The 17,862-nt window shown below is 43.1% G+C and overlaps 1 protein-coding gene across 1 annotated transcript in view; it reads left to right on the top strand.

Moving 5' to 3' along the window:
* The first annotated feature begins 9,996 nt into the window (after positions 1 to 9,996).
* RASGRP4 (RAS guanyl releasing protein 4) overlaps positions 9,997 to 17,862 on the top strand; it is a 52,924-nt gene continuing 45,058 nt past the window's right edge. The window contains exons 1-6 of the mRNA XM_006899739.1: positions 9,997 to 10,019; positions 12,510 to 12,691; positions 13,206 to 13,324; positions 13,440 to 13,501; positions 14,022 to 14,153; positions 14,274 to 14,427. Coding sequence (XP_006899801.1) covers positions 9,997 to 10,019; positions 12,510 to 12,691; positions 13,206 to 13,324; positions 13,440 to 13,501; positions 14,022 to 14,153; positions 14,274 to 14,427 — 672 coding nt within the window. The remainder of the gene's footprint in view (positions 10,020 to 12,509; positions 12,692 to 13,205; positions 13,325 to 13,439; positions 13,502 to 14,021; positions 14,154 to 14,273; positions 14,428 to 17,862) is intronic.

The following is a 17,862-nucleotide window of genomic DNA, read 5'->3' as shown; positions in this document are numbered from 1 at the left end:
AACGAAAGACCTGAAAACTTGTATAACTTTCTTCGTTTCTCCAAGTTCATAGGTTTTCTGGAGGCAAGTTATTCCAGAATTGGATGCCACTCCTGCTTCCAGACTTGTTTTAATCAGGAAGCTCCACCAAACACTGTCCACCATGGGTAACCATTATCGCATTTGACACATCAGTGTCACAGTGTTCAGCATCACAGTAACCATGAGTTACCTCTCTGTACAGCAACTGGACAGACCAGGGCTATATGACCTAGAAGAATGTTTGACCAAATACAATTAAAACCAGGCCTGAAGGCCAATAACAGTCATAGTCAATGTCTTTTTTTAAAAAAATAAAATTTGTATTTTATACTGGTTTATTTATAAAGTTCTTATACATTGTTTTTCACACTGGATCCTTCTCATTTCCTTTACCCACCCATCAACTTGTGGAAACCTCTCCCACCCTACCCAGCCTATCCTCACCCCTCTGCTCCCCGCTCTCCTCCTCAGATCCTCATATACATTCTGCAGTAATGGTTTTATACTGTGTTTGTCCTTATGGAGCTGAGTTAGTTCACTCAGCATGATGCTCTCCAGTCCCTCCCAAGTGAGATGGTAATTTACAAAATCATTGCTCCTGCTGCTGGGTAGTATTCCATTGTGTGAATGTACCATAATTTCTCATAACCAATGACTTTTTTCTTTTTTTTAATTATAACCAATGACTTTTATGATCATTTCAGACCCCTGCTAAGATCTTTTAATTAGGGCTCATTTTGTTCTCATGTGTCTATTATCCAATGCTTGTCAGTGTTGTTATTATGGCCATTAAGTGTAAACCGACTCATAGCTGACCTTCCAGAGGGTTTTCCGAAGCTGTAGTTTGCCTGCGAGGAGAATGACCACTTTCTCCCGTGGAGGAGCTGGTGGATTTGGGTTGCTTGCCTTTGGGTACACAATGTAACTCCTTACAACTAGGCCACAAGAGCTCTCTTCCAGGTTGTCTGCTGTTACGTGTCACTGAGTTGTTTAGAGGGGGAAATGTGATCATGTATGCAGGAGCCCTGGTGGTTAGTTAAGTCACTGGACTGCTCACGGGAAAGTGGAATGCACCAGCCTCGTGAAGAGACAGCCTCAGAAACTGGTGGGGGTCGCTACGATTGATTCCGTTTCACCATGGTATGATGTGTATAAGTTGTGTATTCCGCATAATTCGGTATGTTTACGGTTCCCTCCCGTTTACAGACAAGAGCTGAGCACAGGGAGGCAGAAGCAGGGCTAGGATTTGAAGGCAGAGACCAGCATTACACCTTACCGTCTCAATACTGAGGATCCCTCCTGGCTTAGCAGTGGGGAAGACTGCCAATCAGAAATGTTGTGGTTTGGTCGGCTGCATCCTGCCCCCAAGATTCTAAGCCTTCTCTCTCCGCCTGCTCCCCTCCCCAACATCTCACGGGGTTTGTCTCAACCACCCCTGGCCGCTAGTCAGGAGACGCCCCTTTATGTGGATAGTTACACGGGGGTTTGTGAGTTGAGGGCGCAGAGCTCAAGGCCACCTCCCCGGAAGGCTTAGTAACCGGCTCCTTCCTGTTGGCCTCTAACTCCAGCAGTTCCCTAAAACACGCAGCACTTGGGGCACACGGGCCTGTGTAAGGTGTCACATGCTTACCTCCCAGCCTCACTTTCCTCATCTGTCACCTGAGCTGATTTCTAACAGTTCCTACTCTCTGAAATCGTAGGGTAGATTCCGTGAGGAACTCAATTCAAATATACCACATGGTGACTGATTGAGATTAGAAATTTAATATATGTATTATTAACCTGTAATGGCATATTCCAAGTTATATAAATGTACTTCAAAAACAGATAAGTAAAATGTTGGATTGCTATGTAGTTGAATATCACTGTTTTAGTAAATTGCAATATATAGCACATCATTTTGTACTATAGTGTTGGATTCTATAATCCATAATTATTATATAATTAAGTTTGTGCTAACATTAATTATACATAACAATATAGATATATCTATCATACTTTGGGGAACTCTGGTGGCCTAGTGGGTAAAGGGTTGTGCTGCTAACCCAAAGGTGTACAGTTCAAATCCACGAGCTACTCGGTGGATGAAAAGTGAGCAGTCTGCTGTGTAGTTTGCAGTCTTTGAAAACCCAGTGGATGGGACAATTAAAACAGACTTTCGGGGAGCTCTGGTGACCTAGTGGCAAGAAGCTGCACTGCAATCCCAGAGATAGGTGGTTAGAATCCACCAGATGCTCTGCCGGAGAAGGAGGGGCCATCTCTTGCTGTACCAGTCAGATCCAATTTGACGGTACACACACAGAGAAAATAATAAAATTTAAATTTTTTTTTAAAAAAACAGACTTTCAAGGGGGGAAGAGGAACAAACTGGGGGGAAGGGTAGAGAAAATAGTGCAACAGTGAATGGAAACCCCAAATCTCTATAAATGTTCATTAAAATTAACAAAATTTAATTTAAAAAAAAAGAAGATAAAGGTAAATAATCCAATAGAAAAATGGGCACAGGATATGAACAGACACTTCACCAAGGAAGACATTCAGCTGGCTAACAAGCACATGAAGAAATGTTCAAAATTCCTAGCTCTAAGAGAGATGCAGATTAAAACAACTATGAGATATCATCTCACCCCAGTCAGAATAGCAAAATTTAACAGAACAGCAAGCAACAAATGCTGGCGAGGCTGTGGAGAAACTGGAACCCTTATTCACTGTTGGTGGGAGTGTAAAATGGTACAACCACTGTGGAAGGCTGTATGGCGCTTTCTCAAAAAGTTGCAAATAGAGATACCATTCGACCCAGCAATTCCACTACTGGGAATATAACCCAAAGAAACCATAACTGACATCCAAGCAGATATATGCACACCCATGTTTACTGCGGCTTTGTTCACAATAGCAAGGAGTTGGAAACAACCTAAGTGCCCATCAACAAATGAATGGATAGAAAAGCTGTGGTATATTCGCACAATGGAATACTATGCTGCATGGAAAAACAAGGAACTCATGCAATATTATTCAAAATGAATGTTGAGTGAAGTATCTCAGTCACAAAAGGACAGATACTGCATGGCGCCACTGTTGTAAAACAGGACTGACCTTGGGGTTGGAGAGAGGGGGAGAAAGATGGTTTCAATAATGTATACGGCATTGAAACAGATGAGGGAGAAAACTGTTTAAAAGGGATATGTGATTAGGTATTTCTGTCATCACAGGCGTCTAGAGTGAAGGCTACATGATGGAGTGGACCTGGGGGAGGGTTTGTAAAACAATGAAAGAATTTTTCTTTTACTTTTCCAAGAGGGTAGTGTACTGGGAGGGGAGAAAAGTGCAACAATGAATGAATGGAAATCCTAAATCTCTGTAAATTTTTACTGAAATTAATTATAAATTTTAAAAAAAGAAGAGAAAAAGAAAAAGAAAGAAAGAAAACCCAGTGGAAGTTCAGCTATGATGAGTCAGTTCCAACTCAACAGTACTTAACAACAACAACATACACTAAATAATGTATAATTATTAAAGGTTAACTTTTTAAAAATTTCATGCATAATATAAAATGATTCTGTCACTATGCATTATAATTTCTTCCTTTTCTAAACTTAAAACCACTGTTATCAAAGCAATTCTGATTCATAGTGACCGTCCATCAAGTTTTCAAAGCTATAAATCTTTACAAGAGACACCTCTATCTCCTTTGGCTGATTAATTAGAATTGCTGACCTTTTGTTCAAGAACCCAATAAATTGAGCACTCTTCCATCAGGTGTAGTGCTTAATGTGGTGGACTACTGACATAAAGGAAGGCAGTTCAAGGCCACCAGCCACTTCACAGGAGAAAGATGGGCATTTATTGGCCATAAAGATTAAAAATTTTCTATAGGCATTATGCTGAGTGAATTAGCTCAGTCTCATAAGGACAAATTCTGCATAAAACCATTATTGTGAAAATAGAAGAAGAATAAAACATAATGCATGGAAATGATTGTGTGGAACACAATGTGAATGAAGACTAGGGTGAAACACAATGTATACAAACTTTGTAGGCAAACCAATATGAAATAAAATTAAATTTAAGAATAGAAGAATTACTAGTAACATAGATGAGAATCCAAGGGGGGGGGCAGAGGGGTGAGGATGGGTAGGGGCAAAACTACAGGGTTGTACAATGTGGTGGGTAGAGGGAGGGGGTAAAGGAAATGGAAAGATCCTGCCAGGACCTGAAAAGACCAGGTAATGCTGGACACAGTCCAGGGGTGATTCGTTTTATATATGCAATGTATGGGAATAATTGTATGAAACCTAATGTCAATGAAGCAAAGTCTGGAGGGGGAAATCCTGCATGTTGTTGTTGTTGTTGTTGTTGTTATGTGCCGTCGAGTCGCCTGAGACTCATAGCGACCCTATGTACAATAGCCCTAAACTCCGCTCTGTCCTGTGTCAATCGCACTGTTTCTGACACTCCCATCCCAATTATCCCAATCACTGAATCAATCCACCTCATAGAGGGCCTTCCTCTCCTGCACTGTCCCTCCACCCTCCCAAGCATGATGTCCCACTCTACGGACCGGTTTCTCCTCACAACATGCCCAAAGTATGTTAGACGGAGCCTCAGAATCCTTGCCTCCAAGGAGCCACCCAATTTAACCCTTTCCAGGACGAATCTGTTTGTGGCAGTCCATGGTATTCTCAATACTCTTCTCCAGCACCACAGCTCAAAGGCATCAATTCTCCTTCTATCCTCCTTGGTCATTGTCTAACTCTCTGATGCATAACAAGTGATAGCAAAGACCATGGCCTGTATCAGATGCACCTTAGTCTCCAAAGAGACACCATTGCTCTTCAGCACTTTGGAGAGGTCCCTAACAGCAGACTTTCCCATGGCAATGCGCCTTTTAATTTCCTGCATAATAAAGTTAATTTTTTTTAAAGTAGGCATTAATATGGGAGGAGAGGACAAATACTGCATAACACCACTGCTCTGAAACAGGACAGTTTCGGGGAGACAATGAAGAAAGAATGGATAAATTTTTTTTAAAAAAAACCAAAATCCTCTGTAGGGTCATTGCCATGGGTTTTGAATTGACTAAAGGCAGTGTTTTTTATTTTGGTTCTTTCCTTCTTTCTTTCTCTTTCTTTCTCTCTCTCTCTTTCTTTCTTTCATCAATATATGTTTAAGTAGCTGCCCTTGTTGCTCTATGCACACCTGCCTATTATTCAGGAGGTTGGACAGTACTACCTGATAACTATCTCCTTCTGTTTGTTTATCCACTCCCTTAGAGAGAGGGGTACCCTGAAAATAATGTTACAGTGAACATCCTTTCATATGTCCCCTAAGTGAGAATGTTTTGGGATTTACACTTAGAAACTAATTATTGGGTGACAGCTCTCACACCAAACCCTCTGTCATCGAGCTGATGCCCACACATAATAACCCTATACAACTCACTTACTGCCAAGACAGTTCTTACTTGTAGACTCTCTTTCAAGTTTCTGAGATTATAGATTGAAACTCAAAAAGATTACCATCTTTCTGACAAGAAGCAGCTAGTGGATGCGAACAGAGCACCCGCTAGGGACTCTGCTATCAGAGCGCCTCAGAGCACCTTGTGGGATGTAATGAAAATGCCCTTAGGGTTTCCAAAGTGTCCAGAATTCTTATTTAGATGCTACTTAATGCATCAGATTGTTTGGAATTTCCTCCAAACCTGCCTGGTGTGTTTTTGTGGCATGATTTAGAAGACTTTTCCTCTGTAGTTGCTGGTGTCGGTATTAACCAACCCTGTGTGCTTTGAGGGCAGGCATTTGATGTGTGTCTAATCCGATCATGAAGACCTTTTCCAGTCCCCTTGAGTCTTCTTAGGTTCTAGACCTTGGAAACTCTTTCACAGAACAAATTCAGTTCAACCAGGAGCCTGACATTTCTTGAAGCAAGAAAAAGGAAGAGAGATGAGAAGAGATAGAGACAGAGAGAGGATTTGAGACTCTGTACACTGTGTAACGGAGAAGCTCAAGGGAGTAATCTCAGGACGATTTTTGCCTCCTCCATGTGAGGTCACTTGCATCCCTCTCAGACCACACTTTTTGTTTCTTGGGGATGAAAAAAAAAAGAGAGAAAGAGAAAGTGATCTTGATACCTGTCTAAATGACCCTGTCATGAAAAAAATCTCCAAGGAGACTTCTTTTAGTGTTGTTGTAATGCTGTTAAGTCAGAACCAATCCAGTGGATTTTCTGAGTTTATAAATCATACAAGAGGAGATTGACCATATTTCTCCCTTGGAACTACTGGTGGATTCAAACAGCTTGCCTTCGGGTTGGCAGAACAAAAAAAAAGGAGAGGGGGAGGGGGGAAAGAGCATAGGCTAGATGTTTGTGGTTCAATCAACTAATAGGCCACATGTCTTAGGGAGGAGGCTTTCAAAAACAAAAATTATTTTTTATTGTTTCAGAGGCTGGAAGGTCAAACTCAGGTTCTGAACCATCAGTTTCTTTCTTGTGTGTAGCACTGGGACACTCTTTAGTTCATCGCTTGGCCTCACTTGACCTTGCACTGGCTTGAAGATGATCCTCTCACTGTGGCTGACTTCACCCAGGTCTGTTTCTCTGAATCTATTTCTGTCTTCTTGTAACTCAGAAGAGATTCTTTTGAAAGGCTTTGAATTTTGAAGTCTTTCGACACTGATACGACCTTATTAACATAAAAGTAAAACTTTATTACAAACAGGATTACATCCATAATTACAAGGGGCAAGAACTCAAAACATAAATTGAGGATGAATCAATTCAATCCCCCTATATTCTATGTGTGATAGAATCACAAATTACCATGCAGTTTGAACCCACCAGCTACTCTTCAAGAAAAAGATGTACAGTCTTTTCTTGTAAAGATTTCAGTCTTGAAAAGTTAATGGAGGATTGCTGTGCATCTATATCAACTTAACAGCATTGGGTTTGAGTGGTTAGGGTGGGTATCAATTATTTACTATTTACTAGAAGGGAATTGCATCATTCACAATATTCCCAAACTGGAAACAACTACAGTGTGCATTAACAGGTTTGGAGGTATAAAAACACGGTAGGAAAGGAAATGATGGAATATTACACAGCAATGAAAAGGAATAAACTACAACCATGTGTCAGGAAGAGTCTCATTGCCAAAATGTTAACTAAAAGAATCTAAACACAATAAATTACTCTATTTATGGCACTTAACACCAGGCAAAACTACTCCCTGCCCCCAGTAATGCTATAATAACTTTTAGAAGGCAGTGTTCTGAGTGAATGCGAGAATGTTCTATGTCTTCATTTATGTCACATGGGTATGTTTAGTTTGTGAGAATTCATCAGCCTATTATAATCATCAAATTATTGATATGATTAATGCTCTTTTTAAAAACAGGTCTGGTTTTGTTGGTAACAACCCAAGTCTCCTTCAACAAACGAATGGATAGAGAAGCTCTGGTATACTAACACAATGGAATACTATGCTGCATTGAAAAAACAAGGAACTCATGCAATATTACACAAAATGGATGACCCTGGAGGACATTGTGCTGAGCGAAATATTTCAGTCACAAAAGGACAAATATTGCATAGGGCCACTATTGTAAAATGGGACTGACATCTGGGGGTTGAGGGAAGACTGAGAAAGAGGAGATAAATAATATATACCACAATGAAACAAATGAGGGAGAGAACTGTTTAAAAGGGTTATATGATTCGGTATTACTGTCATGAGAGGAGTACAGAACAAAGGCTGTACAGTGGAGTGGACTTGGGGTGAGGGATTATATAACAACGAAAGAATTTTTCTTTTACTTTTCAAAGAGAAGAACGAATTGTGGCGAAGGGGGTAAGCATGGAGAAAAGTGCAACAATGAATGAATGGAAACCCTAAGTCTCTGTAAACTTTCATTAAAATAAAAAAAAGTAAACTGAGGAGGAGGGAAGTAGAGAGAAGGGATAAAATCTGCAATAATGAATGAAAATCTAACATTTCTGTAAATGTTCATTAAAATTACAAATAAAATAAAATCTTATTTTTTAAAAAAATAGGTCTGGTTTTGTAGTGTATAATGTACTCGGTTGTTAACTTCAAGGTCAGCTGATCAAATCCCAGCACAACCCAAAGAAGAAAAATGGACAGGCTTCCTCCATAAAGATTTACAGCCTTGGGGCTTGACGGAATGTCACTGTGAATTGGAACCAACTTGGCAGTTGTTGGTTTTATTTTTGGTTTTGTTTACCATGACACATTTAAGTTAAAAAAAACCTAAAACTATACGCAGCACACATGCACATTCAAAAGAAAGATCCATCTTTTTGAGTGTGTACATAAACGTGGTGTGGATGACATACAGTAAGTGTAACCTTTGCCTAACTGGGATGGGATAAGGGAAAGCCTCCCCAGAGATTTTACCTCACTCTGAAATTTTTTTCGTTCCTTTTCTTATACATATATTATTTAAGTCATGATTTGAATGAAAGTTTACAAAGTAGATTGGTTTTCCGTTACATCATTCATACCCAGTTTGTTTTATAACATTAATTACATTACCCACAACATACTTGCACTTTTCCCACTTCCCCTCTGGAAATCTCATTTCCACTAATCTGTCCCTAACGTTTTGGGTTTTGTTATCCACAATTATGGGATTTATCAGGGACGTTAACAATTTATAATACAGGTTGTAAACAATCAGGAAACAACTTTTCTGTCGGGACAGATGGAGGCCTCTGCCTTCCACTCCCATTCCCCACCCCCAGGGGCTCTGGGCTCTGGGCCATAGTTACAAAGCTCTTTTAGTACTGTTAATTATTACACACCTACTCCTACACATCTGATAGTGAGTCAAGGTGAAAGTCCTTGGCTCCAGCTCTGTGGGCCGCAGTTCTTGTTCAGCGCTGTCTCATGTTCATCTGTGCGCTTCCATCTCTGCTGCTGCTGTTCTGGTCTGGTCCTTCTCTCAGCAATCCCTGGTCCCAAAGACTCAATGCACTCTCTGCTTCTTCCATTGCCATCATATCTCATCTCATTGCTTGAGTTTGAAGCAACTCATAGCTGATCCTAGCTGGGTTTCAGAGGTTGTAAATCTCACAGGAAGGGACTGCCCTTCTTCTTCCTGAGGAGCAGCAAGTAGATTTGAACCACCTGCAGTTGGGTTGGCAGCATGACTCCTCACCCACTAGGCCACCAGAGCTTCCTTATAGGAACAAGATTTTCCCCACCCACTCCATAACGTTTCAACAATCAGATGATAGTTATTTTTAAGATTGCTGTGAGGAATACATGAGTTCATATTTTAAGAGCCCTCTGAGCTGACACCCAGTGGGTGCAGCGTAAGCGTTTGCTACACTAGAAGTAAAAAAGTGACAAATGTTTCCTAAGGTACAAACTGTGTTGTTAAAACAAAAATTAGGATAAAAGAAAGAAATATTAGATTAATAAAACTAATGTTTGTTTATTTACAATTACTAGAAGAATAAATAGGTTAAACACTGTGTCTGTCAGTTTCTGCTCAAATTTTTATATGCTGTATACATTAATACGTCCTTTTAGAAACAGAAACTTTTCTTTGGCGTTCTCTGTGTGTTGGTTGGGGGTTTTTTACATAAATGTGTTATGTCAGGCATACTTAGAAAAAAAATTTAATTGAAGTATGATAGCAACAGAACTAAGAATCACGGGGCAGGAGACAGAAGATGAGAGCGATAGAGAGAGACCACGGGGCGATTGGGGGTGGGGGTGGGCAGCACCGGAAACCTCAGCCTGGAGGGATCCCCGTGCTGGGGGAGGGGACCCTTGGTCTCTCTGCAGCCTCTTCCTTCCCCCTGGCCCGGGGCTGGGTGGGGAGGGGCAGTTCCTCTTTCCCTCCCAAGCACCAAGGAGGCCCAGCTCCAGAGGCACTAGGAACTGGAGCCCAGGCAAGGGGGGGGGGGAGCTGAGCCACACTTTTGTGGGACCCCTCCGCCACAGGAAGCATGAACAGGAAAGACAGCAAGAGGTGAGAGGACCCTCCAAGGAGACCTGGCTGCACCGTAGGTGCATCCTAAGGCCCTAGTCTGCAGCTGCCTGAGAAGGTGGGGGAGGGACAGCTGCGCGGCAAAGGGGCTCGAGACTATCTGGACTTGGAGCAGAGTGTGTCAGGTGGAAAGGTGTTAAGGCCTGTCTTCAGAGGTACCGCTGGGTAAACGAGAACCTCCAACCTTGGGGTTAGCCGCCAAGCTCGTTAACAATTGGCGCTGCCCAAGGATTCTTGGCACATCCAAAGGGCTGGATGACTGAATGTTGAATACTGTTGACCAACAGCTGGGCATTTATTGAATGCTGAGTATGCACCAGGTACCAGACAGGACTGGGCCGGCTGTCTAGGTAAGATTAGGCTGTGCCTGTTGGTACACGAATGGCTGGGCTTCTTTCTCCCCCTGTGTCTCTCCAGAGTTTCAGCAGCCCCATGTCCCACTCTCTCCAACCCCTCCTAGAAACCCAGGCTGGGTGTCTCTACCTTCCCTGAGATCTTGCTGTGCCCCTGGACAACCAATGTCCCTCCTGCCTGGCAACTCCAGGCTCTTGCTGGGCCCTGTCCTGCGGGAGGGCAGTGTGACGCAGGACTAGGTGGACCCCTGCTTCTTAGATCACTGCTGGCTATCCTGCTGGTGCAGAAGCTTAGAGTTAGCAGGTTAGGGACAGTGAGGGGCTGGAGCTGCCTGCATCTTCTGAGGTGGGTTCCCCACCACTGGGCAAGCTTTCCTTCCTGTACCTATGAAGACAGATGGTGGCTAGGTCCCTAGTGCAGGCAGCTCCTCTTGCTTCTGATGAATGAAGAGATCCCCTTCCCATGATAAACAGCAAGTTAGTGGTGGAGACCTAGTGGCACCATATCCCAGCTGGGCGGTCTTAGGTAAGTTGCCTCACTTCCATGCCTCAGTTTCCTCTTCTATCAGTAGCATTAGCCATAGTCCTCAGTGACACTATCTAGGCCGTGTTTCTCCAACTTGAGCCAGCATCCATATCACTTGGAGAACAGTATAAATGCAATATCCTAGGTCTATCCCTGAAATTTCTGATCCTGAAGTTCTTGGGTGGTGACTGATGGTGTGCATTTCTGACAAGTTCCCAACTATCACTGGCTAGGGACCACAGTTTTGAGAACCACAGAGCTGACTCAATGAGACATGTTCCTGTTGTGGTGTACATGTACCGAAGAGTCATAACAGACTCATAGCTGACCCTCCATAGGGTTTTCAGAGGCAGTTTAATCACACAGGAGAAGACTGGGGGAACGATTGCTTCTCTTTTTCCCACGTAGCAGCTGGTGGATTCGAACCATATGCCTTGGTGATAGTAGCACAGCTCCTTACCACTAGGCCGCCAGAGCTCACTCAGTGATGTACAACAGTATTATCCCAGCTGTTATTAATCAGTAATATTCCACACTAATTCGTTATACCCATAGGATGTGGCAAGAACCTTTGGTAGTGTAGAGTTATTGAATGTGGCTGTTAATTCAGAGGTTGGAGGTTCTAGTCTACCCAGAAGTACCTCTGAAGAAAGGCTTGGAGAAGTACTTCCAGAATATCATCCATTGAAAAACCCTATGGAGATAGTTCTACTCAGACATACATGGGGTCACAATGAGTTCAAATCCATTTGATTATACACATCTGAGTTTTGTTTTGTTTTGTTTTGTTTTGTCTAGGGATGTGTCAGGGACCTCCATATGCTTCCCAAGGCCTGGTTTTTAGTCTTCCTCTATCACTTTCTCTGGGCCTCTAGTTCAGCTTTCCCACCTCTGGCCACTTAACAACCTGGGTAAATTGAGTCCATTCTCAAGCACTTTGGCAGAGGTAAGCACTGAATTAACAAGGCCCTTGGGAGGTCCAAGCCTGGCCCTTTTTTCTCCTCTGAGGAAACCAAAGCCAGAGAAATTAAGTGACTAACACAAAATCACACACACAGCTAGCTGACTATCTCAAGCCATGTGCTTTCTGATTCCCGCAATACACCCCTTCCTTCCTCACCTCCTTGCTGTCACTGTCTTTCCATTACCTTCTTTCCTGCCTGGAACAGGGGCCTTGGGGAGGCACAAGGCAGATCAGGGTTATTTTTGAACTTTCTTTGAAGACACTTTAATCCCAGGTAGGCATCACACTCTGTGATTTCAAATCCTACTACACTGTCATGGTGGTCAAGACAGAGTGGTCCTGGTACAATGACAGACACATAGATCAATGGAATAGAATTGAGAACCCTGAAATCAGCCCGTCTAACTATGGTCAACTGATTCTTGACAAGGAGATGAAATCATTTAAGTGGGGAAACGATAGCCAATTTAACAAATGGTGCTGAGAAAATTGGAGAACTCTGGAGTAACTCTGGGCCTTGGCCTTAAGGAAGCCCCTCCTCTGATCTTTGGAGCTTTGAGGTCAGAAAGAATTCTGGGAATTTGCTGATGGACAGGACACCCATGATTCCCTGGGGACTGTACCTGCAGGAAGTCCCACCAGGAATGCTTGGGGGTAACGGGGGCACGGGGCCGGCCCCGACAGGCCCGCCGCCACAAGACGTGCCCCAGCCCTGGAGAAATCAGCAAGGTTATGGCTTCCATGGCTCTGGGTGTGCTGAGAGAGGGCTGCAGTGAAGATGAGCTGCTGGAGAAATGCATCCAGTCGTTTGGTGAGTGTCATCTCCCTGGCCAGCCTCCCCAGACCTGACAGTCAGCAGAGCACCCATCTACTAAGCCTCGGTTTCCAGGGATGTAAATAAGGGCCAGAGCACGTGAGATGAGAGACATCCTTCCTGCGGTGGGAAGGTGGCAGAGACTTGATACTTTCTTTGTCCCTACTTTGTCTAGATGCCTTTTTTTTACCTGGTCATGTGTACACTAGGGACCTTGTGGTCCAGTTATAATCATCAGTTACCATATGATGTATGGTTGGGGAAACTGAAGTAACAGGGCAATCACTTACCAAAGGAAGACAGCTAGTAAGTGACAGAGCTGGGTCCAAGAGAGCCAAGTCCAGAACCATGCTCTTAACCACACAATGTACATTCCAGCCAAGGAAACTAAGGCATGAAGAAAGTTAATGTAAGGCATTTCTAGGAGAGCCAGAGTTTGAACTAGAATGTCCAGCTGTGAGCAGTTCATTGCTTGGGGGCATTTCTGACAGTCTCCTTCTCATCACCCCAGACTCTACTGGCAGCCTGCGCCACGGGGCCCATGTTCTCCACATGATGCTGGCCATGCACAGCTGGGTGCTGCCTTCCGCCCACCTTGCTGCTCGTCTGCTGACTTTATATCCTCCCAGGGTATCATCAGGGGGTGAAGGGAGGAGAGCAGAGTTGTATGAGACCCAGAGAAGGGGACAGGGTGAGTGGGAAAGCATCTGGGATGCTGGACGGTGGAGCCTTGACCAAACACAAGTACCAGAAAGCCACAGGGAAAATGCAAGAGCTGAGACGGCTGCAGATCTGTCACCTGGTCAGGTAGGACTGAGCCAAGACCTCCACTCCATGACCGAAGACCTCACTCTACTACTCCCCAAAAAGCTCCTCCCAGAGACTTAACCTAGTTCCCACAGACCCAATACTAAAAGCCTCCCAGCTTGGTTCTAAGACCATTGAAGGTTTATTTCTAGGATCCCCATCTCTTAAAGACTCTCTCCCAAGTGGTACCCAGAAACCTTAAGTTCTGGTCTCCCAAACTTTCAATTCGCAGAAAGCTCCTAGATCTACCCATAAGAAACCTTCACCCTGGCCCCTAAAATTCTTACCTTCCAGAGACCCTCAGCTATTGAGACCGCCAGTTATTGAGACCCTTTGATCTGCTTTTCAACAGTCTCCCTGCCTAGCTCTTATAGATTACTCCAGGTTATGTCAAGACTCTAGTCCTATTCCCAGCAACTCCCACAGTCGTGTGCTCCCCCACATCTTGGTTCTCCAGAATTTCAAGGGACTCTACCCACACTTACTTCCTACTTTCATCCCATCTCTAATCCATCCTCAGGTACTGGCTGATCCAGCACCCTAAGGCAGTTCACCAAGAGCCCCAACTACAAGAGGCAATCGATCGCTTCTGGGCTACTGTGGACCAGGAGGGAGGTCCAGCCCAGAGGAGCCTGGGAGGATCCTCTAATCTGTGAGTCAGCCCCTTCCACCTGTTCCTTCCTTCCCCAAACTCCCATTCTCCCATCCTCCTCCAATCCCCTAATCCCAACACCCTGAATCCCACCATTACTCTGTTCCTCTTTGTCCCCAGCCTGAGTCCTGATGGCCCTGGTCCTCCACCTCCAATAAGTAGTCCTGGCCTGGGAAAAAAGTGCAAAGTGTCCTTGATTTTCGACCATCTGGAGACAGGGGAACTGGCTCAGCACCTAACTTACCTAGAATTCCGGTCTTTCCAGGCAATCACGGTGAGGACCCCTTACCCAACCAGGAAAGGATTGAGAGGTGGAACTTGATGGGGCCAGGCAGGACTGAGAGGATCTCAATACCTGGAGGATTCAAAGAAATTAGTTAAGCTAACTGAGCCCAGAGTCTCTGGGTGCAGATCCCACTCACCTCTTTCCTAGCTGTGAGTCTAGTTTTTCTGCTTTGTTTTAGGGTGTTATGTGTTTTTTTAACTTTTTTTGAACTTTGAATGAAAGTTTACAGAGCAGATTGGTATTCCATTCAAGTATTCATACCTATTTTGTTTTGTGACTTTGATTGCAATCCTACGTTGTATTATCATTCTTCCCACTATTTCTTTGTAGTTATTATTATTTCCATCCATCCTTCTGTCCTCACCTACCTTATTTTTTTATTTTTTTCCCTCACCTACCTTATGGGTTTTATCCCTGGACAGATGCTGTCCTATTGATCTTGTGTGGTTGATTGTTCTGAGGACTAAATACTTCCCTGTTCACCCTGTAGACCTGTCTATTGTGTCTGTAAGTTGTGCCAAAATGTGAGTTCAGTTCCAGGCTCAAAGGAAGGCTAAGGACACCAGTCTCCTTCAGACCGTTATTGTGTTGTGGAATTTTGTCCTATGTTTATCCCTTATTCTATACAGGACCCTCTGTTGTGATTCCTCCCAGAGCAGTTAGTAGTGATAGCCAGACATCATCAGTTCTTCTGGTTTCAGGGGTGTAGAAGTTGAAGCTCTTAAGGTCTGTTAGTGCTATGAACTAATTGTTTCCAATGTATCTTTTCTCATTCTTTGCTCCAGACAGGGAGTACATTAGATGACCGGTCACAAGCTTATAAATCTCTAGCTGTGTGACTTCAAACACACAGTTTCTCATAGTTTCTCATCCTCTCTGGGACTTAGTTTCCTCATCTGTAAAATGGTCATCTACTTCATAGGGTAGTGGGGAGAAATCAGTTCACTTGTTTACTTAAAAATGTTTGTTACTGACCGCAACAACCAGATCAAAATTAGCAATGATTAGAGAGGTAGTCCAGGTCTGGGTAGTGTTTTCTTGTTTTTTTATATTGGTTACTATGAGCAGGAATGACTAGACGGCACAAATGAGAACAATAAAAATATTATGAAAAATTAATATAGTGATTATAAATATTCAGTCACAATATGTTCTATTATAAAATAAAATATGTAATAATCACATATTTAAAAAAATGTTTGTTACTGTGCCTGGCACATTGCAGTGCTCCAAAATATTTTAGTAATTGTTTATTCAACAGATACTTATTGTGCACCTCATACATGTCAAGCAAAGGGTTACTAAACAAAATGGAAAAAAAAATATTCCTGTGCCCATGAAGCTGACAGTTTAGTTGGAGAGGGACAGGTGAATCAATACTATATATATAATATAATCTATTGTTCTTATATGTTGTTACGTGCCATTGAGTCAGAACTGACTCATAGCTAACTCTCCAGTGAGTTTTCAGAGGCAGTAAATTGCACAGCTGGAGACCGCACACAGAGCAGCAGGCGGATTCAGATTGAGTGTCTAGGCCATCTGGGCTCAAATATAACCAATGTTATATTAGGAGCTGCTGAGTTGAGTACGACCCATAGTGACCCTATGAACAACATATCTGAACCCTGTCCTAGCCACACTAGAGCCCTTGCTGTAGTCCCTATGTCAGTCCACCTGGCTGAAGGTCTTCGTCTGTCCAACTCTCAGCCTTTTCAAGTATGATATTCTACTCCTCCTAACAACATGCCAGAAGTATGTGAAGATGTAGCTTTGTTATTGCTGCATCCTAAGAGCACTCTGGCTGCACTTTCTCCAAGACGTGTATGTTTGTGTGTTTGTTTTGTCTGTTTGTTTGATTGGTTGGTTGGTTGGTTGGTTGTCTATGGGATGTTCAGTACTCATTTCAAACACCACAGCTCAAAGGCATCAATTCTTCTATCATCCTAATTTATGGTCCAGCTCTCACATGCACAACAAGTGATCAGAAAGACGATGGCCTGAATTAAATGCACCTTAGTACTCAAACTGACATCATTGCTCCTTCATAATTTGGAGAGGTTCCTGACTACAGATTTTTCTCATGTTTCCTGATTTCTATCTGCTGGTACCAAGGGTGTTAACTGTGGAACCAAGAAAAATGAAATAATTGACAACTTCAATCTTTTCTCCATGGAAACAGTTCATACAGCACCAACAGACCTTAAGAACTTCAACTTCTATGCCCTTGAAACCAGAAGAAACAACAAAGGGAAAACATGCTGAAGTAAAAGACTTAAATAGATTTCCAAGGACAGCTCGAGAAGACAAAACAAAGTATTATAGTAGAATGTGCAGAGAACTGGGATTGGAGGATAAAAAGAGAACTCACTCAGCATTTCTCAAGCTGAGAGAAATGAAAAACAAATTGAAGCCTGGAGTTGCAATATTGAAAGATGCTGTGGGCAATATAGTGAATGACCCAGGAAGCATCAAAAGGAGATGGAAGGAATACACAGAACCACTATACCTGACTGGCATTGAAAAATTTCAGGAAGTACCACATAGGCATTAGCCTATGATAATGAAGGAGGAAGTGGAAGCTGCATTGAAGGCACTGGCTAAAAGGAAGTCCCCAGGAGTCAATGGGATACCAATTGACATGTTTCCATTAACAGATTCATCTCTGGATGCGCTCACCAGTCTATGCCAGAAAATTTGGAGGACAGCTGTCTGACCAACAGACTGGAAGAGATCCATACTTGTTCCCATTCCTAAGAAAGGTGATCCAACAGAATGTGGGAACTTATTAAAAAATATCATTAATATCATATGTAAGCAAAATACTGCTGAAGAGAATTTAAAAATTGCTAGAATAGTACATAGGGAACTGCCTGAAGTTCAAGTAGAATTTAAGAGAGCCTGTGGCACCAGGGTTATCATTGCTGATGCCAGATGGATGGATCTGGCTGAAAGTAAAGAATACCAGAAAACTGTCTAATTATGCTTTGACTATGAAAAGGCATTTGACTGTGTGGATGGATCATAACAAATTGTGGCTGGCGTTGAGAAAAATGGGAATCCCAGAGCACCTAAATGCGCTTATGCGAAACCTAGACCTAGACCAGAAGAGTGTTGTGCAGAGCAAGGGAACACTGTTGTTGTTATTGTTGTTGTTATATGCCGTCGAGTCGCTTGCGACTCAAAGCGACCCTATGTACAACAGCCCTAAACCCTGCTCTATCCTGTGCCAATCGCACTGTCTCTGACACATGGATCCCGATTACCCCAGTCACTGAATCAATCCACCTCATAGAGGGTCTTCCCCTCCTGCGCTGTCCCTCCATCCTCCCAAGCATGATGTCCCTCTCCAAGGACTGGTCCCTCCTTACAACATGTCCAAAGTATATCAGACGAAGCCCCAGAATTCTTGCCTCCAAGGAG

This window comes from Elephantulus edwardii, unplaced genomic scaffold (assembly GCF_000299155.1).
Source record: "Elephantulus edwardii isolate Elephantulus edwardi_28Jun2011 unplaced genomic scaffold, EleEdw1.0 scaffold00266, whole genome shotgun sequence".
Taxonomy (NCBI): domain Eukaryota; kingdom Metazoa; phylum Chordata; class Mammalia; order Macroscelidea; family Macroscelididae; genus Elephantulus; species Elephantulus edwardii.
This window is presented reverse-complemented; position numbering and strand designations above follow the sequence as displayed.